The sequence below is a fragment of the Crinia signifera genome, chromosome 6, assembly GCF_055691185.1.
Source record: "Crinia signifera chromosome 6, ASM5569118v1, whole genome shotgun sequence".
Lineage (NCBI taxonomy): Eukaryota > Metazoa > Chordata > Amphibia > Anura > Myobatrachidae > Crinia > Crinia signifera.
In genome coordinates this window covers 154,781,199-154,806,043 of record NC_139222.1, presented here as the reverse complement: position 1 = coordinate 154,806,043, position 24,845 = coordinate 154,781,199, and the positions used below count along the sequence as shown (strand labels likewise).

The 24,845-nt window shown below is 42.9% G+C and overlaps 1 protein-coding gene across 1 annotated transcript in view; it reads left to right on the top strand.

The window, feature by feature from the left end:
- GGT7 (gamma-glutamyltransferase 7) overlaps positions 1-18,806 on the top strand; it is a 55,683-nt gene extending 36,877 nt beyond the window's left edge. Inside the window, exons 7-15 of the mRNA XM_083147705.1 lie at positions 51-244; positions 1,155-1,242; positions 6,126-6,253; positions 7,772-7,860; positions 10,358-10,510; positions 10,590-10,707; positions 10,936-11,073; positions 12,957-13,056; positions 16,410-18,806. Coding sequence (XP_083003831.1) covers positions 51-244; positions 1,155-1,242; positions 6,126-6,253; positions 7,772-7,860; positions 10,358-10,510; positions 10,590-10,707; positions 10,936-11,073; positions 12,957-13,056; positions 16,410-16,573 — 1,172 coding nt within the window. The 3' untranslated portion in view covers positions 16,574-18,806. The remainder of the gene's footprint in view (positions 1-50; positions 245-1,154; positions 1,243-6,125; positions 6,254-7,771; positions 7,861-10,357; positions 10,511-10,589; positions 10,708-10,935; positions 11,074-12,956; positions 13,057-16,409) is intronic.
- Positions 18,807-24,845: the final 6,039 nt, after the last annotated feature.

Below are 24,845 nucleotides of genomic sequence, written 5' to 3'. Positions count from 1 at the left end.
TTTCAACTAAGAGGAATGCATTCAGTTTCTAATTGTTTCATTTATGCCAGCTAATGCCATCAGTGAATTGAAGGAAGATGGTCTGTCTCCCAGTTTTCAAGAGGTCTTCTTCCCACATGGACTCCCTTTGACACCAGGGACCTTTGTCAGAAGGCTCGACCTAGCAGCAATTTTGCATGAAGTAGCAGCAAGAGGGGTGGAAGCATTCTACAGCAGCAACCTGACACGGGAAATGGTTGCTGAGGTGAGACAAATGGCTATGCCACATTTATATTATGAATTACATTTAGAAATGCTGTTCTTGCACGGGACCTTTTACACCCAGCGAGTGTGGAATCTCAAGTGATGTTAACATCTATATAGTCTGATGAATGTGTACTTCCTCTCCCACATTAGAGGTAGTTCTGTACTGTAATTTAATGTGTCAGGTTGCAATTGGCTGGACAAGCTGAGATCTCACATGTCTTGCACAATCAGTCTTCACCCATGCCAGTTTCACAATTCACTAGGCTCTTTGGCGTGGGAGTTATAAGGAGTATGGGTTATTGTAAGGTGAGTATTCCTAGGAGATACTGGACGATCCCTTTATATACATTGGTCATTGTAAACATCCACCCCCCTTTTTAATTTGTAACATCTTATTACATTATGTAATCAAATTGGGGTTATTCAGGAATTACTAAAAAAAAAAAACCTCTGCAGCTTACTGTAAGTTAATTGTTATTAATTCCAAATAAAGAACATACTGTAAAATAATTGCTATAAAGATACACATACATAAAACCTTTTGCAATATGTTATCTTCAAAGGTCACATAATTAATACAGTGGAGTTCTTCTATCTAATCTAGTGTTTCAATTCATTTTTACAGTCAATACATCTTTGTGCAAGACATCCTACACTTGGGGGAAATGTGGTGGAAGAGCTAATTCTTAGGGGTGTGTCCAACCCAAGAGGGGGTGTGGCCAGCCACCATATAGGATTCTCTAACCATTAGAGAATGCATGGTGTAGATTGCATAGTGTGCCATTGTTCTGTGTATTGGATATTACCAACCAAAAAAGAATTGCTCATGTTAGGTAGTTTGTTTTACATGATATGCTGTTGAATTATTTTTAAAAGTTTTTATGACGATTTACACTCTTTTTTGTCAGGTTAATATACAAGGCGGAGTGATATCAGAAGAAGATTTCAGCAACTACACTGTTTCTGTGGAGAAGCCAGTGCAAACTGTCTATCAAGGTAGCAATGTTAAAACATATTTCAAAAACAACAACATATATTTACATAAGTAAAAGGGGGGAAATAATTTGATGTCATTTAAAATAATATCAAGATTTCTTCTAAAGCCTAGAAGCCATTATAGGGCTGTTCCTCCCTGTTCCCAGTCCATTTTTTACTTACTCCACGGTACCTGCACGCCTTTTCCCATGGTCCTCATGTGACTACATGAGAAAGCTCACAGTAGTGTAGAACATAGAACAATTACTGTACACTCCGAGTCCCTAGGGCATGAATATATATATGCATACATTAATTGAACTTGAGACATGGGCCCTCATTCTGGTTGACTAGCAAAGTTGCAGATCTTACAGATTTGCAAGCCAATCAAACGCCGCCCGCTCCCCTTGCTGGACATTCCCATGGGCGCTACCCATGGCTGCCGCTCCCCACCCACCCCGCTCCATGCGAATGGGCCGGCGAATAATGAATTTGCCATGCCCGCTCACCCAAGGAGGCTGCACATGTGCATAAATGTTTATGTGCATGCGCAGTGGCAAAACATCGCTCCCCTGTGCGAACACGCAGGGGAGCGATCTGATCAGAATGAGGGCCATTGCTTTTCTGTGGTTTCTTTGGAAGGGCTTTGATCCATCTAATATTAAACTGGAATGATATTCAGGCAATAGCTTTAAGGCATTCCCCAGAAAGCACCCAAAATGTAAGACCACAGGCCACTCAATTGCCAAAACATCCAATATGCCATCCACTGACACAGTGTTTGGAATCTACAGCCTCCTCATGATGTAATATGTTCAATACCTGTAATCTTCATATCTTTTGACTCACTATTATGTGTAGACTAAATGTTTTGAAACACTATGATTAGCATACTTAATAATCACATTTCCCTGTATTTTATGCATCCTGTGTCGCCGTGTGACTTACACACTGCAGGCCAAACGTACATTCAATCAAATAAGTGGCATATTTTTTATCACAAATCAGAAACATCTCTATTTGGAAATCCTAAACACTTATACATCGGTTTAGCTTATTCCTCAAAATCACATAAGGGTCTTCTTTAAAATGATGAACCAATCCAATTAGAAGGTACCCAGTACATGCCATGTTGTTATACTATAAAATAGTGCTAGGACCTGCAGCCTGGCATCACTAAATCTGTTCAGGTATATTGTAGTATATTTACTAAAACGAAGGTTTTCAAAAGTGTAGATGCTGCCCATAGAAACCAATTGGACTCTGACTATTATCATCTATGTTATTAAAGAGGAACTGAGTATCCGCACTAGACTCCTCCTTGTACGCCTAAATATTTAACATCATATTTGGTGGGTATACAAGGGAGATAAAGTGTATGTAAATTGACCAACTATTCAAATCGCTTGTACGTGTACTGTAATAAATAGGGGTAGGTGGTGCTCTCTGAGTCCGATAAAGAATACTGTACTACAGGAAAAAAGCAGAGGCGCTTCTAGAAAAGAGGAGGGTCATGTGTAGTCTCCGCTTGGGCTCCTTCCTCTCTAGCTGGCAGTGCTGGTCTCCGGACCAACCATTTCCCAGTGATTTCCTTACTACACATGTGTGAAATGCCAGAAAAATATCCGCCGTGACGTGGGCGGTAAGTGATGAAAAAAATAGGTATAAGTTATACAATGTAGGATCCTGGGGGCCCATTTGCCCCGCAAACACTGCACCCAGTACAAATACACTAGTGGCTGGAAGGTACAAAACCATGACTATGCAAGAGATTGCAGCCTGTATAAGAAAATTCCACCTTTTAGTTGTGTTTGCTTCTCACTCTAAATGCATACCATACTGGGCGGTTATGTAAGGCTTCTAATTTAACCTTGTGGATGGAATATTATTTATCCAAGGACTGTAATGATGTCTTTCATAATGCAGATAACTTATAATTATCTGCATTATTAAAGTCACACCTTGGACAGGTAATAAATTAAGAAAATCAGTTGAATATCAAATCTCATTGAATTTATTGTTATATTTTACTATTTGGGGTTAGGGTGGCCAATCCTGGGATCGGGGGGATTCCGGTATTTGGCCCCAAAATGCCTGGGATTTCAATCCCGGGATTGGAGTATCCGGGCAGGGGGATTAGACGTGCATGCGTAGTCTAATGCCGGGCAGCGCCTGAGCACCCGCTCAGGCGCTGCCCGGCTGTTTCCAACCACAGCGTGTGGCCTGCACAGCATTAACTCTTACTGTCACGCTGCACAGGCCGCAGCGACGTTTCCCCACTCCCGGCAGCACAACAGTTCTCCGTTACCAGACGCACCTCCAGCCCTACTGATACTTCCGCCCGGAGACACGAACCCCCAGCACAGCTACTCTCTGCCTCACTAATAAGTATATCTGCGGGGAGGTCGTGTGGGGGGAAAGGCGTGCTTTTTTAGGGATGCTGAAATTGAACAAATGCCCCGGGATTGGCATCCCTATTTGGGGTGTTTTTATACTTTTTTTCTATTAATGTCATATTTTATTATTTGTATCAATGTCTTTATATATACTTTGCAGGGTATTCAATTAGCCCCAATCATTTTCTGATTTTTGACAAATGTTTATTATCTGGCTGTTCAAATTTAAGCTCTTGGGGGTTTTTTGTGTGGAAAAATGTCCCATTTTCAGGGTGATATCTCACGGGATCCAGGATAAATATGTGGATCTTATATGTTATTGTCGCTATAAAGTCTGGTTATCGATTATTGCGTTTTCCGTGCCTGTGAAACTTACTCACTTGGACAGCTAGCAATAGTTAGGTTTCTCCAGTTCTCCATGTGAAATACTTTGCCATATATAAGAACAACATACTAAGCTTGCTCACTTTTTATATGTATGTAGTCAGTAACAGGTTTGATGAAGAAGTGGGTCTTGAGAGAAAGGTGGAGAGTCTGATGGGGGAGAAGTGGAGAAATGCAGAGATAGGGAGCAGCACGTGCAAAATCTTGGAGGCAAGAATGGGAGGAAGTAATTATTTTGGGGTAGAGGCAGCGTGCATTAACAGAGCCAAGAGGAAGGATGGAAGTGTAATGGGAGATAAAGTCAGAGATGTATATGGGACAGGAGTGCGTGATAGCTTTGTAAAGCTGGCCATACATCAGAAAGATCGATCTTAAGATCGATTGCGCTCATGATTGTGTACAATTTCCCTTGAAATCCCCGGCAGTCCTTGGTGGTTTTTGGACACACAATCTACTCCCAATCCATCATACAATCAGTCATACAATCCATCTGCTGTATGATTGTGTACACAAGATGTGCACACAATCTGCATACAATCCATCTTACAATCAGTCATACAATCCATCTGCTGCATGATTGTATGATTGTGTACACAAGATATGCACACAATCTGCATATAATCCATCTTACAATCAATTGAGATTGTATGATTGGGTACAATATCTTTCTGATGTATGGCCACCTTTAGGTTGTGTTAAAAGCTTGAATTGGATTCTGAAAGGGAACTAGAGCTAGTGAGCTCATCTAAAGAGGATGAATACCTACAGGAAGTGGTAGGGAGGTGGAGCCATTGTGCATATAATCTAGTGTGTATGCACTATATTGTTAACAATGTGCGCTCCTGAGGGTCATTTTCTTTTCATTTTTAGAAGCTTTCGTAAATTTACCCTATAGTCAACAATTGCATGTTCAGTGTGGGCTGGATGACGCCACTGAAAGATATCATTAGCAATATTGTTCAGTTTGTATGCTCTATATCAGTGGTAGCCAACCCTAGCCCTCGAGAGCTACCAACAGTTCACATTTTCCAGACAACCTAGCTGCTGCACAGCTGCACTCATTACTCACTGACACATTTTAAAAGATCCACAGATGGAGCTAATTAGCTCACTTGTGATTCTGTGAGGAGACCTGCAAAACATGCACTGTTGGTAGCAGTGGCGTAACTAAGTTTTGGGCGCCCCCCCGCCGTTAGGGGGGGGGGATACCCCCCGCCCCGCCAAGCACCCCCAATCCCCCGCCGCCCATGCAAACCCCCCCCAATCCCCTGCAGCCTTACCTATCGCGCTGGTCCCGGCGGCTCCGTTCTTCTTCTGCTGAGGACCACCACAAAATGGCCGCCCCCATACAGCAGACAGTTTCAGAGAACTGTGTGCTATATGAGGGCGGCCATTTTGTGGTGGTCCTCAGCAGAAGAACGGAGCCGCCGGGACCAGCGAGATAGGTAAGTCTGCGGGGGATGGGGGGGGGGTGTAACTATAGCACCGCAGCCCCCGGTGCCCCCACATGCACAGCGCCCCCCCGCGGTGGCGGGGGCTGCGGTGCTATAGTTACGCCGCTGGTTGGTAGCTCTCAAGGACTAGGGTTGGCTACCCCAGTTTATATAATTTGCCCTGAAGTTCCGACTTTATCTTTAACAATCTTGTTCATTAGCAATATCGTATAGGTAGTACCCAACTTGCGCCAACTTTTTTCTGGTTCGGTAGCCGGACGGCTCCTACAGACCCAATCTCAGTTTGAAGGATCTGGACAGATTCTTACACGTCACAAGGTTTCCCACGGAATCGATTAGATCCATTATTCTGGCACTGGAACTGTGGGAATGGCAGAGTTTGACATTCAGGATGCTTATTTAAACATTCAATCAGAGCTTTCTCCAGTTTGCCATTCAGTCCGATCATTTACAATTTTAGGCCTTGCCATTTTGGACTGTCCACCGCCCCCTGGGTGTTAACCCAGATCATGGCGGCCCACAATTATAATATGCAAGGGCGCTTGTATTCTAACCAATTTCTCAATCAGGTCTGAATCAGGCCCATAGTGCATGTATGGATAGTGTTCTGCCAACATATAGCATTGGTCAGTTTTCGTAAAGAAAAATTATAATATATTTTGTTTTATAGGTCATCTTGTGTTTGCCCCTCCTGCCCCACATTCTGGCCCTGCCCTCATAACTGCTCTCAATATCCTGGAAGGGGCGAATCTTACCAAGCATACACCTCGTTCTTTTGCCTTGCATTGGATAGCGGAGGTAAGTTTCAGACTGGGATCTGTGATATAAAGTAGGCAAATGGATGAACAAGTAACACTGAAAACTAGGATCAAATATTGATGAGCTTTGATATGGGATCTCAGGATTCTGCCCTACTTATTGGGGACTACCATGGTCAGTAGAGCTATGCCAGCCCAGCAGCCGGGTGAGGCACACTGTTACCTGGATATGTTGGAGTGCTGGCCAGGTGTATGAAGGTGGGAGGTCTCGCTAGCTGTTTCTGCATGGTGTGCACAGACATGGTACTGGAGTCAAGCAGTACAGACACCCCAAGAACTGCACTTCAATTGGTTTAAGGGTTATTCCATAGAGCGTGCCACCAGGAAGACCTGGCAAGTTGAAGTAAAATGTGCAGAGATTTAGATTTTGTGAGGGGCGAGTCCAAACTCAAATCTAAATTGCTGTTTAAAAACAGCTGTGCTAAAAATAATGGGTGAGATTTAATGGCTGCCGGACGGGGTCCCGACAGTCGGGATCCCGACAGTCATTAACCCGACGTCGGGATCCCGACTGTTAAAACACTGACGGCGGGGTTCCCGACGGCCGTCGGCTATTTTCCCTCGTGGGGTCCACGACCCCTATAGAGGGAGAATAGAATAGGTGGCGAGCGCAGCGTGCCCGCAAGGGGCTTTGTTGCGCTGGCCACGCTGTTTGAGACCAGGCAGTCGGGATCATGACTGTCGGGATCCCGACTGTCGGTGAATCATACCACACCCAGATTTAATAGGATGAGAGATTCAGAAAGTGAGAGATTTTGTGAGAAATCTCCAGGTTTTTTTAAAGCGGCAATCATTTACACTGCAAAATCAGTTTGATTTTGCAGTGTAAATGATTGCCGCTTTAAAAAAACTGTAGATTTCTCACAAAATCTCTCATTTTCTGAATCTCTCATCCTATTAAATCTCACCCACAGTTTCTACATCTGTGATTCACTGACACAGAGCCCTGCAGTGCTTAGAGATGTGTCTCCTCTTACACCCTATTGCAGACCAGACCTTGGGCCTGATTCAGACCTGATTGCTGGACTGCGAATCTTCGAAGCCCAGCGATCGGGCAAACGCTGCCCTGTACACGCTAATTCCTGCCACGGTTCACTGCTGCAAATTTGTTTGCAGGAGTGCCCCAGAAACCGCAGGCGTTGCCCGGACGTTGAGAGGGAGGGACACTAATGTCAGCAGCGGCCTCCTTCTCCCTGTGGCCTTTGTAGCCACCAAGTCAGTCTAGACTGACTCTGGGGCTGCGAGCAGAGGGAATCCATTCGATGGTGAATATTTCTGAATAGCTTTCCACCAGTGTACACATCTGCAAAAACATTTGCAACCGTGCACAGGGGTGAGGGGACAGGTCGGCGGAGAGGGGGGGGGGGGTTACATTTTTACATTTGTGGATAAATTAAATCTTGCAGCTCACAGACTATGATATTATTACTATGTCAGTCATATGCAGTAGGGTAATACATGATCTCTGCTTACTTGTTTCTTGTTTGTTTTATTGCAGACTCTAAAAATAGCTCTTGGGTGTGCCAGCAAATTAGGGGACCCCTCTTTTGATCAAACAGTGGCCGGCTACGTAGCAGAGATACTGAGGTGAATACCGCTATGCTGAGTTCCATGCACCAATCACACTCTACCACAGTGGTTCCCAAAGTCGGTGCTCAAGGTTCTAACAGTTCTTGTTCTTCAGTTGATGTTATCACATTCTACTGGGTTCCCAGTAGGTGGTTCCAGCTCCAGGCTCCTGGGTTCAGGTGCTGGAATTGAGAACATCACCACTGGTTCAAGGGCGGGGCCAAATTAACAACAGTACAGATGGAGCTGCAGCTCCAGGCCTCCACCTTAAAATAGGCTGACTTTCATGACAGCATGATGATCACCAGACCGACATCAGCTGGCCATAAATCATAAGTATTAAAATGACATTTCTATTTTACATATTTTTGAAATTTTTTTACTTTTATATATTTAGACATTGGGACTTATAATGTATGGGTCCTACATGCCTACATGGCATTGGCCTCACCTCCTCCACTTCTTATAATAGACCATTGAACATATCCAGCTCCAGGACAATTAGGCCCTTAATCCGACACTGTACAAGGGTCTTTTAGGAGGATTCCAGTTCCTCGATCCAGTGCAGTCTCTGGTCCAAGGGCCTGTCCCTGATTCCAGTGTTATTCTGATCCTTGTGTTCCCTAGATGAGAAGAAATTCTGTAAAATTTTCAGCTTTATACCCAAAGGTCTACAACAATCTCAGATCGTGACATAAAGGGGGATATTTACTAAAGGAAATTTGTAAAAAATAGGTGTATTTGTATCCAGAAATACACTTCTTTTTGACATTTACTATCCCGAAAATACGGTAATTCGGTAAATAGCACATCAATACGTATACGAATTGCCATATTTTTGGTATAGTAAATGTAAAAAATAAGTGTATTTCTGGATACAAATACACCTATTTTTTACAAATTTCCTTTAGTAAATTTCCCACAAAATACCTATACATCATAAAGTAGAATGTGTGTTTTGGGGAAGATTTATCAAACCTTCCTATGAGGACAAGCAGGCATGTTGCCCATGGGAATCAATATTCTAGCTTTCGTTTATTTAGTCAATTCTGAGAAATGACAGCTAGAACCTGGTTGCTACTCCATTATTTTTAAACATTCAATCAGAGCTTTCTCCAGGTTTGATAAATAGCCACATAATGTACACATGAGCATAAAACAAGACCTACCGCTGCTCTATGTCTTTGTAGTGTAACTGCCCTTTGAAATTTTGATAATTGCAAGGTTACCCCAAAGTCCGAGACATACAGTATGTCTCCACTAACACATAGTTATCAAATTATTATACAAATATTAAACTCTGGTGAGAACTTACATAGGCTTCTGCAACTTGTGTCAACGAAATGATGGCGCCCGATGAGGACCACTAGTAGGCCAACTTTCCGGCAACTATAGTTCATCCAATATATATACTAGTTACCTATGTGCCTGGAGAAATAAATCTACACAGTTCTCTGGGCATTGTCCGACTGTAACGTTCCCAAGGGAAACACCATTACTTGTGGGGGAAAATGGAAGCACAGCAGGACCTATGTCCCTTTAACAGCATATATTTCATATTATTAATGAATTACAGTAGACGATAAAATGTAAATGAACAGTTACAGCTGTAGGGGGGTTATATATTAACAGTATGTGTTATTCTGCATGCCTCAGTTTATGGCTTCCTATAATAGTTGTGATTAAACATCTGTGCAACAGCTACAACCAGTGGTGAGTCTCTATTACTGCAGAGATAGATGCCTTGTGCTTGTAGATATAGTTGGTTAGGGCAATGGTTCCCAAACTTATTTGAATCATGGCACCCTAGAGCATCAACATTTTTCCAAGGCACCCCTAGTCCTAATGTTTCTTATTGAGAAACACATGAACAAATATTAAATTAAGTAAACTGTGTTTATACGTCATTTTTGTGGTAAGGGATAGGATTTGCTTCTATTTGTGCACATATGTTATGATTAATGCACGCAAGCGCTGGTTTTGCCTGTTACATGGACCATAAATAAATTGATTTGGTCTTGGAGTGGACCCTCAACCCAAGACACCCCTCCAAGTATCTTAGGCATACTTGCCTACCCACCCGGAATGGCTGGGAGGCTCCTGCAAGTCGGGTCCCCCTCCTGCCCCCCAGGAAAGGCGGGCAATTCTCTTACATCACCCCTGCTCCCCCACTGATTAAAATCCCAAATTTTTGCGGGTCTGCAGGGAGGGGGTGTGCCTAAAATGACACTAATCGCGTCATTTTGCATCATATTAGCAACAGTATGGCTAACACTAAAGTTCAATTCAGGTGTATGGATAATGAATGGATGATGATAAGCATGTGACGTCATAGAAAGATAAATAGGAAATGATAGTCAGAGTTAACACTCATAGAGATTTTGGGGCCGATTCATACATGTTCTTACCTGCTCGCTAGGCTGAATTACCCCCATTGTTCTTTTTATCAATAAGAGGCTATAACTGTGCAACATTGAGCATATTGAGAAGCATAATGTGAGTTCTCTTCTGTCAGTAAGGCAGAATCTAGTTTTTTCCGGAAGAAGATTGATGCGTTCCATGCTGCCGATCCTAGTGATTATGCATCTTTCCGCACTCTGCACGTGGGATCAGCCGCAAGCCAAGCCTTAGTTATTGGTCCAGATGACTTCATTGTGGCTGTTGTCAGGTAAGTAACAGTAATGAGCAAAACATAATAAAATATCTTTTTTTTCTAATTCCATCTAATATCCTTTCCCTATATTTAGTTCTCTAAACCGTCCCTTCGGCAGTATGATTATGACCCCATCAGGGATTCTTCTGAACAGCCAGATACTGGATTTTTCATGGAGCAATAAAAGCACAAATATCTCTTCCCCGAATCCTGTAAGTCTCACCCACAGTGCTGTAACCTTTTATTTTGTGGTAGAATCTGGATTATGGCAATAATAAGGCAGCACGATAGTGCAGCATAATTACAGTCATTAAGGCACACATGTTTGGTATTGTATTATAAAAAATGTATTGTAAGAAATATGTCTTGTCCGAAATATACAAAATAATAGTACATTATTATCATTGATGCTCCTTTAATGGCATTTGTCTTGTCTGCAGCAAAATATTGTTGAGCCGGGGAAAAGACCCCTTTCTTTCCTGCTGCCCACTGTGGTGAGACCAGCACAGGGCCTGTGTGGTACATACCTGTCCCTTGGAGGATCGAATGGGGAACGAGCATTGTCTGGTATCACTCAGGTACAGCAAGTCATTTGCTTTGTTGAGGCTTTTAGAATACACCACAGTTTCTGTCAGTGGCGGAACAATAAATATTGCGCCCCCCCCCCCCGCCGGGAAAATGTTTGCGCCCCCTTTCCCCCAAAGCCACCCTAGCCCAGTTAAAACACCCCCCTGGGGAGCGGGCAGGGTGGTCCGTTCGGCGCGGGTGTACCTGCGGCGCTGTCTAGAAACCGCAGTGAGAGGGTTCCCTGTGGCGCTGTGTAGTGAGTTGGTGCCGGGTCCTTGCAGTGTCTTGGAAATAACCGGGTGGCTGCACGGGAAGCACTTCTGATTTTGAAAACACTGGCCGTACCCTGATTGGCTGGCCAGTTATTTCCAAGACACTGCAGGGACCCGGGGCCAACTCACTGCACAGCGCCGCAGGGAACCCTCTTACAGCGGCTTCTAGACAGCATCGCTGTTACATCCGTGCCGCACGGACCCCCCCTGCCCGAAGTGCACCCCGCTGCACCCACAAGGAGGGGGGAGCTGGGGGCGTAACAATAGTGCCCACAGTCTCCCAGGCGCCCACACTTAGTCAGCGCCTCCCCGCCGTCGCCGGTGCTGCGGCGCTATAGTTATGGCAGTGAAGAAACATCAAAACCACATTAATAAGATATAAGCCCTTTGGCAACATATACGATATTCATCATAAATTGTCAATTAATTGTCACTTAATTGATTTTGGCTTGCAAGATGGTAATAATGGTTTTACATATTCACTTCAATAAGCGTGCAGGATCACAGAAGAAGGGACTCCAGCATAACAGCCTCGCAGTCCTTGTGGTGGCAGGGAGGCGCTGAGTAAATATGGGCACCAGGGGTCTGCGGAGATATTGCTGCACTGACCTGCACTTGCGACTGCCGCTGGGTCTGTGGCCGGTACCCACAGATCTGCTTGTCTGCGGTCCTGGAGCTCCACCTGCTGTTATTGAAAAATGGCCATTAGAAAATGTCCACCCCCTTACAGCAGAGCGTTTTTGAGGATGCTAAAGGAGGCGTTGGCAAATTTTGTAGTTACGCCACTGAGGGGCTTCATATTTGCTACATAGCAAAAGCAGGTTATATTAAAGGATAGGTTAGCCAGACATAGTTTTTGACTGTAATTTTAGGGTTTCAACAAATCTATTTTATGCCAAAGCTGAATATCAAATCATGTTAGAAAAGATATGAACTGAAAATGCAAAGTTCTATATATACAGTGTATATTGCCACAGGTGTATAAAATCAACCACTGGAGAGAATTTGGCAGTGAGGGCATGTGTCTGTGATGTCACTCGCTCTGGGTGCACGTGTCTGTGATATCACTAGCCCAGTACATGGCATGAATGGGGAGCACACTATATTAAAGCATAGCCAATCAGTGCTACCGTGGTAGCTTACGTAGGGGTGCATGGGAAAGCTATTGTTACAGATTGGTGAATTAAAAAGTTTACCCACATATACACGTACAGGATTCCACTGCCATTTCTAGGAATGGGGTTCACATCTGCACTAACTATTCTCAGGTTGGGTGCAGTAGTCTGTGACCATATTGCTTAAATAAATACAATGTATTAACCATTTGTTTCACTGCTAACACATCATAGGCAAACTAAATATATTCTTGCTACCTGGTTTAAAGCTCACCTGCCAAACTATCATATGGCTTTTTTTTTTATTATGTTTCTGAATGTTATAGAGGTGCCCTTTCCTTGGGCATGTGTACATGGCACACCTGAGATGGTAGTGCGGAAATGTGAATCTTTAATACAAATTTCAAGATGCTATTTCTGGTTTTCTCTTCCTTTATTTCTCTCTATAATACTTTTTCCCTCATGCCTATAGTGTCACTGTCCACTTTTCCCTTTCTTCATCCTCAGGTGCTGCTAAACGTCCTATCTTTTAATAAGAATCTGAGTGAAAGTGTAGCCATGGGGCGTCTGCATCCAGATCTTGAGACCAACTTTCTTCAAGTGGACAGTAAGTTGACCAACTTTTTTCTTGATACGATAAGATATATTTTGAACCAGCAATGAAGTTACTATGAAACTGCATTGTTATGCTGCAAACATTTCTAAGATGCTATTAGAAGTTTAATAAGAAACACACATTCACCTCTACAGGGCACTAAGCTTCAAAAGTGATAAAATGGAGAGTGATAAACAACCAGCCAGTCAGCTCCTGTCTGACAAATTTCAAACACAGTCTGTGACATGGCAAGAAGGAGCTGATTGGCCGGCTGTTTATCACTATCTATTTTATCACTTTTGAAGCTTAGTGCATCTGGCCCACAAATGTATACTTACATACCAACCACACACCTAGGAACACCTATCCTACATGTGAATGACCCATTGCCTGCCAGTTCCCCCCTCAGTGCAAGTTGCTGAAATGTGCATGAATCCATCATGGTTGCACAAAGTTACCCATGCTTAGCTATAGAGCATGCACAGCGTAGAATCCATCTACAAAACAGGCATGCCTGCAAATGACTTCAGAGGCGTCATTAGGGTTGGTATCACCTGGTGTAGTAGCTCCTGGTATCCCCCCACCCCTACATCTAAAATAAAAATGTTGGGACTTGCCTTAGAACCCCCTGCCAGTCCCCTAATGACTACTTAGAAATTTGGATTTTTTTTAATAGCTTTCTTATTTTGAGAGTTATAAAAAAAATGGCTTAAATTTGACAAAATACAAACGTGTTCATTAGATTATAGTTTTCCCGCTAGTATGTAGGGCGGGCAGCGGCTGTGGTGTTACTGTATTGTGTTTTACCCAACTGTGGGTGCCCAGCACCTACGCAGACGCTGAATGATAAATGTGCTGCCCTGGAGCTGGCACTGCCCCTGTGTGAAAGTGACCAGAGCAACTAAGCCACCATAAGGGCAGTGGGGGCTATTGCTGCGCCACTGACTGCCATCCTGTTCACGCAGCACAAATGGGTGTGATTGGGACTGACTTCTAAATCAGCTCAGTTAGTCAGCGAGTGTTGCTATCTGCCACATTGCATAGCCACAGATAGCAGATGTGCTGACACGGTCTAATTTAGGGGATAGGGTTCGAGTGTGAATGCGGCTCTTCTTGGTGTCATTCCACTGAAGGGTGACATTGTACCCTTTGATACATTCATTTATTTGATATTTTTTCTATCTAAAACCCATTTGTGAAATATGACTGTATAGTAGACAATAATTACCTATTAATAGTGACTGCATGATTTGTGCGGAGCGGCACTACCAGTGAGCAGTGGCGTAACTATAAATTTGCTCCCCCCTGCCGAAAAGTTTGATTTATTATATTAATCTAGAATAAAAAAATGAGTGCTATAAACAGTGAGGGATCAAAGGAAGGTGAGATAGAAAATGTTGCAGACTTGTAAAAATACATAGAAATATGTAGATACACATAGGGCAGTGGTTCCCAAACATTCCAATTTACTTTTATTTCTCCCCTATATTGTTATATTCTATTGTAATACTGTGTATTTTATTGTAATTTTTAATGTGAGTAAAACATTTCATATATTTCCAATCATCTGGTATTATTATTCGTAGCCCTGCTCGACTCGCCTTGTGCTTGTCCCTTTCCTTGCCTCAGAGCACTTGCAGGGGTGCCCTGGGATGGCGGTCTAGGCCTAATTCATTTTATTTATGGTCAAGGGAAAATCAGTGCTTGTGGCTTCCAATCATAAAATATGTGAACAACCCAGAGTGAATACTGTCCCCCACAACATAACTGGACTTAAGGATCACATATAAACACAATTTATATATTTTTTTAAGTAATCAATAAGAAACTTTTGGCCTAGGGGTGCTACGAAAATAATTCTGATACTCCAGGGTGCCGTGATTTCAAAAAGTTTGGGAACCCCTGACATAGGGCCATCTTAACATATAGACACACTGGGCAGCTAGCTGCACATGGGTCCACAATTCTATGGGGCTTTGAGCAGGGGTGGTCTGGTGCCTCTGGATATACTTGGGAGGCAAATAGAGAGTACTGTCTGCAGAGCCGAATTTCCCATTAGGCACGTGAGGCACCGGCCTAGGGGCGGCATATGTATGGGGGCGGCACTTGGATGCCTGTGATAGTACTGTCAGCCCAAAATGTACCAATAACTGCAAAATATCCACTGTACTGTACTATATTCCATCTTAAATAGAGTGTAAATGGATAGGACATGCAGATACTGCCCCTATAAACTGTCCTACTTAGTAAACATTATTGTTGTGCCTAGGGGCGCCCTCCTCCCTAAATCCGCCCCTGACTGTCTGGCCAATCTCATTGTGAATTATATACAGGTGGCACACAGGTCCATATTGTTAGCTATTTTATTTATTTGCTTTTTATATAATAAAGTTACATTTATGTTACATATCTTATTAATGGACAGCCTATTTACTCTTCAAATTAAAAATGATATGCAAACAGTTTTTTTTTATGATTGTCAGTATCTAATTATGTGAATAGTATCATCTAGGTCTTTAAATGTATTTAATATCTTCACCTGTAGGCTTCACGTGATATTTCATTTCCTGTCATTACAATTTGTTATTTAACCCTTTAAGTGAAATTGACAAAATAGGTATGAAAATTGTCAACCTAACATTTTTATTCATCATAATGACCTATAATATTTTCCTTTATATAGGAAATATAGGATGACATTTAATAGGATGTGATTTTTAGTAACGTTCTGAAATCGCACCTTATCGTATGTTTTGAAATCGCCCATTTTTTTCTAAGAAATCGACTATTTAATGGTGCGATATGATGTGGTTTTTAGTCATGATAGTATTCGCATTTTAAATCTGCAATTTAATCACTTGTGTGATTTGTGTAAAAAAAAAAAATGACGTGGGGTCCCCCCTCCTGAGCATAACCAGCCCCGGGTTTAAAGAACTGGTCCTCCTGCTTTTAGAAATTCAAGGGTCAAAAATCATAGGGATACCCCCGTATTTTGGCAACCAGCACTGGGCCCAAAGAGCCAACAGGATTCATCCCCGTGGCTGGTCAGCCCAGGCAAGGACCCTGGAGTAGTGAGGACCCCTCCAATAAAGGGGTCCCCCCTCAAGAGGTACCCCTGCCCAGGCTGAAGCCCGGGGCTGTCCTGGATTCCACAGAATTTGGACTTTTTTTACTGAAAATCGCAAATGTCCAAATATCTAATTCTATTTAATGTCACCCATAATCTTTTTGTACGCAACATTTTTTATTTTCATTTATATATCAAATTTGAGGGACGCTCACAGAAATGTTGGCACCCAAAGTGTTAATTGACCCTCTTTTTATAATTGATACATATGAATGAATGTTGGATATTTCCTCCTCAGGTAACTTTCCTAAAAACGACACTGAAGACCTACAAGCCAGAGGACATCAGATTGACAGAACACACATCTTATCCTTGGTGCATGGCTCACGTAGAAGCAACGATCTAATCATTGGCATTAAAGACCCCAGAAGTATTGATGCAGATGCTGCCACCATTTTGTAAACCACGCCTGGTTAGAGCAAACATGACCAGGACATTGAAACCACATCTCTAATGATTTCTAAAGTGTGTTATTGCCTCTCCTGTTAGCACATGAACCATGGCAAGTTGATCGAAATATACTGGAGAAATCAAATGATAATTTGTCACCTGATTAGTGGAACACAATTTTTGTATACCCCCAACCACAATCCATATAAAATTAACGACAGCATAAAAAATGATAATGTTGAGAATGCCTTTTTTCTATATCCCCTTCCTAAAATCCACCTTATACTTTAAGAGTGGTTTAATTTTTATTTATTTGGTTAAATTCAAGCTCATAAAAAAAAGCCAAAGTAAAGGATTCTGGTCAAATTCAGATAAGTCACAGAAAATTGAGAGGGGTCATTTGTTTCATGTTTATAGTTACACACTTATTACAGGTTTCACTGTAGTAATATGTATACAACTGTGGTGATTTCGTTAATGTGAGGACTTTTCACGAAATTCAATTAAATATCTATCATCCGAATTTAAAGATAAACATATCAATTTATGTGGCATAAACGTGTGCACATATGTTTGAACATGCATCAGGATGTGTCTGTCTAGATTGTAATACATCTTAAGCTAAGAACACACTGGGAGATATATAGGCTGTTTCAGCGAATGGGCGATAGATATATCATGAACCGGTTGGCGGGTGCGTACACCCAATTTGTCTGTGAATGATGTCGTTCATAGACGATGTCATTAGCTGTGCAGCACAGCTGATAAATCTGAAGATATATTGCGTTACCTGGCTGTGTTTGAATAAGGGGTGCCTGCCCAACTGTGACATCAGGATGACACATTGAGTGGCCAGTCGCTAAGTGTATATGTTTACCTGAATTGGCCAGTCTGTCTATGCAATTTTGGATCCACCGTCAAGTTGACTAGGTGTGTACCCAGCTTTAGAACTGAGGTCCCTCGCACATGGTAAGGTACAGTATAATGGGTACAGGAAAATGTTAGTTACGTATTACATTAGTATGTATTACATGCTCCTCCGAATAAACAAACAAACATGGGTGCATATCTATATTTGCCTCTTAGGAGGTATATACTGATATAATAATGATGAGGCTTGCTGCCATATCTATTAATTCGATTATTATTATTATTATTATTATTATTATTATTATTGTAATTTCCATAGATAACTAAAGCAAGATTTTTATAGTGGTAAAGAGGATTGAGGGAGTTTGTATTTCAGTACACTTTATAAGAAGCATATGTGTCACATTTCTTCGTATCACTTCATACACTATTCTCTGATGTGCATAGTACACTTGACTTCACTATTATATTGTGTATGAATAAGGAAATTTGACTTTCATATTTACTACAGACATTGTCAAGCTGCATCTCTACTCTATTGTTAGATGTACGTTTGAAAAGCATCTAATGCTGGCCACACATCAAATCAACTTTCCTCCAACCATTCAACTAGTTGGTTGGTTAGACTGAAAATCTGGTACTGTATGGGGGCAAATGCCAAAGAGCAATTTGCTCACAAACTTTCTGGTACCTCTCTATCTATGGTACCTTGGCGGCTCATCCACACACGCAGTGTTTATGGCCTGTGGCCAAATTGCACTTAGTGAAAATCGTTTGTGTGCATGTAGCTAAATTTGGCTTAGTCATAATCGCCCATTACCGAAATCAAACTGTGTGTACACCCCTTAAGACACAGTGCCTCTTCATGTGTGTGTTAATGCAATATCATGATTTACTTTGTTTATTATGTCTCTGACACCTGATAGGGAGACACAGTCCCAGTGCTTCACCACTACCTCCAGTCTGTGCTACCTTGCAGTAAGAGTAACGGAATCAAAGTTCTGTTGCTAATTTCTGTTTGTCCCACAAAAAAAAGAGGAAGGGGAAGGCAACTTTTGCTCCTTCTGTGACATTTCATTTGCCAGAGAAGTCATGTATTTGTAGAATATCTGGTGCCAAATGTAAGATTATTGTTTGCATGAATCCAGGAACTCGATCACTGTTTGATTGTCTTAAATCTGCTGTTATAACAAAATGGTTTCTCTAATTTTCTGCGGCAGTAAGGGCCAAAGTGATTCAAAATGTTTTTTTAATGCGGTTTTTAATTATTGCCAATCAGTGTTTCCCAAATTAAAAAAAAAAATAATGAAAACGATTGATTTCAGCTGGTTGTATTTGTGTTACAGATGCCATTAATTTACTTTATGATTGTTGTTTATGATTAAATAAATGCCCTATATCAAGGATATTTCCCTTTAAGACTTGCATGACAGCTCTAACTTGGAACGCCAAGCATATTTTACCCACCTATTACTACTTACGTAAATAGTTTGGTTACATATAAAACAAAAAATATTCAAGTTTAACTTATTCTACATTGTAGGTATGTAAATCTGAAGTTACAAGTACCATATATACTCAAGTATAAGCCTACTTTTTCAGAACATTTTTTATGCTGAAAAAGCCCCCCTCGGCTTATACTCGAGTGATGGGCCCACTTGAGTCAATAAGTTTTCCCAGTTTTTTGTTGTAAAATTAGGTGCCTCAGCTTATATTCGGGTCGACTTATACTTGAGTATATACGGGTATGTTGATTTGACAGGCGACATACAGCAATCTGAATGTAAAAATGCTGGAGAGTTTGGCGGAGCACGGCAGAGAATAACAGGAAAATGGTGGAGTTCAAAAGTAGTCCTCCATACACATGCGAGAGGCGATGAGTGAGGAATTATGCATGAGATCACTTTATTATTATTATTTAAACCTTTATTTGTATGGCACCACAAAGGATCCTCAGTAGCCAATTACAGAGTACATAAAAAAATAAGCAAAACAAGAATAGAACAGTGAGTAACAGTTCAACACACTATAGTTCAAGAACAGGGTATATAAACTAAATCAGCAAATGACAGTAGAATGAAGTAAGGATGACCTGTAGAGCGAAACAGTGTAAGAAAAAAAATTGAATGGGAAATGTATATTATCTTTGTTTTGGTAGTGAAGGTCTTTGCCATTGACACCTAAAAAATGCTGACCACACACGCTACAATTATTTGGCCAGACTGTCTGATCACCTAGTAAATTGTAGCATGTATACTGGCTCCCAACCGAAAATACCGGCTTGCTGGTTGGTCCGACGTATCATTTTCTATGCTGAAAGTCAGACACATCAGTCTTACAGGCATTTTATCTGTATGTGTATGCCCAGCATGTTTACTACATGGGTGTAATTATAATGGCTGCAAGTGGTGCCATTGCTATGGGATGCAGAGGTCCATGGGGGCCGGGACCCAGATTATAAAGCTGAATACCAATTCCCAGATTTGCATTGTCAGTCAGTCAGAACTGACTTTTATTTGTATGTGCCTGGCCGCCCACCCCTGGCAGGCATCGGCCCGCCCATGTACCCATGGGAACACCCAGAATTTTCATGGGGATGCCAATAAAACGCTGGGCGATCCCTGTCCTCACCACTATCCACCCCCGTCCCTCCCCGCTGTGAATGGCCCAGCGAATGTGTTAATCGCCGCGGCTGTTCGCTATCAGGGTTTGCATATGCTCAACCCTGACCATCGGGGGCAGGGTCCGACTGCGAGTGATCCAGAATCAGCCCCTTGGTTTGCTATTGGACAAAATCATTTACACAACAGGTGGGGCAGATATAACATGTGCAGAGATGGTTAGATTTGGGTGGGGTTTTACTTCAAAGTGAGATCTATATTGCAGTGTAAAAATAAAGCAGCCAGTATTTACCCTGCACAGAAACAAAATAACTCACATCTGCCCCACCTGCAGTGCAAATGGTTTTGTCCATTAGCAAACCAAATGTGCTCTGCGAGTGAACCCGAATCACCCCCAATGTGCATTGGCAGTCCTACAATGTGACATCATGTAAGCAAGAGAGCTATGGTGGCTCATTAACTAAGTCACTACTATAGGGCATAACATTAACTAAAGCACTATGGCTCTGAAAATTATGAGGAAGCTATTATGCAGCATAAAATGAACAACTGCTGCAGAGAGATGTCTCGAGAATCATTGGGACAGGGGCCTCTTCAGTACGTTGCTGTGGGGCCCACAGAGGTCTGGTTATGCCCGTGGTTTCTTATTTTGCTTGCTCTTTCTGAGCTATTTTAAAACCACATTGCAGGCCAAGGAGATAGATTGAACCTATTAGTGAATTGGAATTGTTCTTGCTGAATCAGCCACTGATGCAGGCTTGATAGTCAGATGCCATCATCACACGAAAGTAATAAAGCTGGAATAGTAATGCTGGGTTCACATTAGCCGTTGTGTGCACAGTGTGACATAGCCGCATTCCACAGCATTGCCCTCACAAGAGATGTCTTCCTTCAGTCCTGTATGCACTGGACATAGCTTGGCACAAAGTATTTCCGGGCACTGAAATGGTAATCTGTGATCAAGTTTGCCTCTTTTAGTAAGTAATACTAGCAAAGGGTTAAATTACTTTAGGATATTGACTTCACTGTACAGATATCCAGGTGGGGTTGTCGAGCTTGGCCTAAAATGCCAGTGTACATTTTTATAATATTATGGATATTCATCTAGGACTGGGGTTGGAAAAACATGAGCTGTTGGGAAAACTTGAGGGTTGAGGTTGAAAACCACTGATATATAACAATATAACACCAGCGACATAATGCCCCCTGCAGTGCTGACTACACATATAATGGGCCAGATGCACTAAGCTTCAAAAGTGATAAAATGGAGAGTGATAAACAACCAACCAATCAACTCCAGTCTGTGACATGGCAGGTAGGAGCTGATTGGCTGGCTGTGTATCACTCTCCATTTTATCACTTTTGAAGCTTAGAGCATCAGGCCCACAGTCCCCACTAGTGCCGCTTCCACACATAATGTCCCCACTAGTGCCGCTTACACACATAGGGGCCGACTTTGGATTGCTCGTAGTGATCCGAATGCGGTCCCCGCGCCAATGGTCAGGGTTTGTGAATGTGCATTTCTGAGCATGTGCAAACCCCGGCAGCGTACAGCTTTGGCGAGTTACACACTAGCGGGGCCGTTCGCTGCCGGGGAGGTAATCTATATAGAAAAAAAGCATTTGATAATTGAAGAAGAAAGTGGATGAAGATACAATGGGGGGAATTGAGACCTGATCGCTCAGGTCCGAATTTGCTCCCCTGGACGATGGTGGGGGTTTGCAAATGCGCATGTGCAAACCCCCCTCCCAGAGCTAACGCCTTTGGCATACTATACACCCACGAGGCATTCGCAACAAAATGGGCAGGAAGAGGGCAGCAAGCCGACTCCACAACAAACTGCGTAACACAAAATAAGGAAAATTCTGATAAAAATCCCAGACGCATAAGAGTGCTATGAAATGAGGAACCTGTGGGTCCTATCGCCATAAACAAAGATACCTTTATGTGAATGGTCCAGCTTATGAATCGGTGAGTATGGTACACTTTCATCTAAATCATTAACTTGGTAACTGGAGATATTACCCCTGAGCACAAGGTGTGGCCCTGGTGTATGCAAAATAAACCTTTATGCACAGGTTTTCTCTTCCTCCAGTGTGAGTGAGGGTGCACATTTTTGGTACCCGTATCCTATCCCCATTGATCTGGGTTGTAGACAGACTAGACATTGTTTTGTTTGTTTCTTTTCACACATACACGTTGTCTACGACGAGTGAACAGACAACTTCATTTGGTGAAATATTGGGGTGTAAACAAGCCATAACTGCCTCCCCTCCTGCATTCTGCAGGAGACTCCCTGAAATAACAGCAATCTCCCTCTCTCCCTCATTAGTCTAGCATCTATTCGCAGCCGTGCATATATGTCCAAAACTCATCGTAGCAGGCTTACCATCTAATGATTTTTACACCAGCCACAACTCATCACATGCTCAGAGAGTAGCAAGAGACTTACTTGACAGTGTGATGGAAAAAGGCATATCCGGCCCTACGTAACACACCCTCCCCTGAAACGCTTTTTTTCTGGCACACCTGCATTTTTCTTAGCACTCCCACTAAACGGCCGGTTACCACCCCCAGACCCCTACTTCTGAAGGTGGAGGGCATAGAGGTACTCTCCACGAAACTCCGCCAACTTATTACGCGATTAGAGAAGCCGGGAGCACAGACTATGCAGCAGGTACACACTGCTTCTACAGCCCCAAACAGCCTACAATGTAACATTCTGGAGGGCAGCTGACACCCTGCCCTGTTTAGGGTAATTTCAATATCCCTATTGTTAGTGCACATTCTCCTTGTGCTCTCTCTAACCACTGTGTCGTAGCACACTAGTGTGCCTTGAGCTGTTCTCAAGTGTGCCCCCAGATCTAGAGATCTTGGGACCTGATAGTGTGCAATTTCAAAATCTTGTTTGGTGTTCTCAAGTGTGCCCCCAGATCTAGAGATCTTGGGACCTGATAGTGTGCAATTTCAAAATCTTGTTTGGTGTGCCACGAGTTGAAAAAGGTTGAAAATCACTGCCCTATGGACTGACTCTTCTGCTCATCAACAATGCTATTTTCTTGATTTTGTATTTCCCAGAATTTGCTCAGTTTTGAAATACATCAACACTTTTTGCTCCCTACGATCAGAGCCTCATTATTTGCGCATCCCGTTTCAGACTCCTCAAGCTAGCAGAAATATTAACTCTACCCTTTTAGACATACTACCCGGGATTTTGGCCAGGTTTATCCGGGATTTTCAACCCAGGTCACTCCCAGGATTTTAGTAACAGACCCCCTTTCACACTACACCTCAAATCCGGGAAATACCCGGGTATACCCCTTTCGCACATAAGCCAGGCTTTTCAAGCATTTCAGGGTTTCATCATTAAAATGGGACACGCCCCGGCAGCAAAAAAAAGCAACATCACATGTTTAAAACTAAAAAACCCGGGTAAACCCATTCAGACAAGCCGGGTATTATACCCGGGAGTTAAATACCGGGAAAAACCCTGGTCAATTGCAGGTGCTCAGTATCCGGGAGTGAAATCACGGGTATACCCTTTCAGACATACACTAGTCCCGGGTTTGGGCGCGTTCATGTGAAAAAACCCGGGATTTTCGCGTATGTCTGAAAGGGGTATTAATAGGAGAGATTTTCCACATTTCTGCAACAACTGTTATTCCTCTATCAGTTGGAGTATAGGAGGACTTCATCCTAGGCCCTCTACTTTCCTCAATCTATACAATGTATTTTGGCAAACGTATAAACTGTTTTGGATTTTAGTATCTGTATGAGGATAATACTCCAATCTACCTGTCCTCCCAAGATTTGTCACCAGCTGTGGTGAGCCATATTTCTGAATGTCTTTCAGCCATTTTCTCTTGGATGTTCTCTCGGAACTTCAAAAACGTAATCTTTCCCATAGACAATTAATAATATTTCCATAGAGGTGTCTCAGAACTGCGAGTGCTGAAGAAACCATTTGATTGTCACCGACCATGGAATGATTTCTCCCCCCACACCCAAGGCTGTGAATGGATGATTATGCAAATTGTCCATTCGCATGCTTGCGGGCATTCGGGGCAGGCAGGTGGCCCTGCGTGCAGCAGGTGGCCCTTGGTGGATTTGCAAGGCTGTGAAATTCGCAGCCTTGCGAGTCAACCAGAATAAGGGCCAGAGTTTAGCGGTCCATTTACTAAACCTTGGATGGATATGAAGTCAAAAGAGGGGCTATACCCATTTCACGTTGCAAATGCTGAGTCACACCCAGGATTTGGACACGGGTCCATCCCGGGAGCGACCCAGCATTTGTGATGTAAGTGCCCCACATCAACCCAGTACTAAGCCTGGCTAACGTCAGAAAGGGGGCAGGGCAGAGCAGCGCGTCATCGTGAGGTGGGGAAGGAGGCAGCACTTGGAGCTGATGCTGCCTCCTCCCTATAGTGTGAAAGGGGCCCGGTATGCTGGACGCTGGTTACCTGTTCACACTACACAGCAACCTGGGTCCGATCCGGGATTAATCCGGAATCCGGTCGGAATGATGGGTTGCTGGATCCCGGTCATTTGAAAAGGCCCTTTCAGACTGCACATCGACCCAGGTCAACCCGGCAACAATCTGGGTCGGGCCCAAGTTATTTGTACGATGTGAAAGGGGTACTATTCATGCATGATCGCTATGCTGCTAATTTGCAGAGCCGTGCGATCAGGTAATCGCCACCCAGCCTGAGTGAAATCCCGCCCTCTGCAAGTCTGCATAAAGCTTAAAAAATATCGCAGGCCTGCAAATCCATTTGCACCCACTCACCATCGAA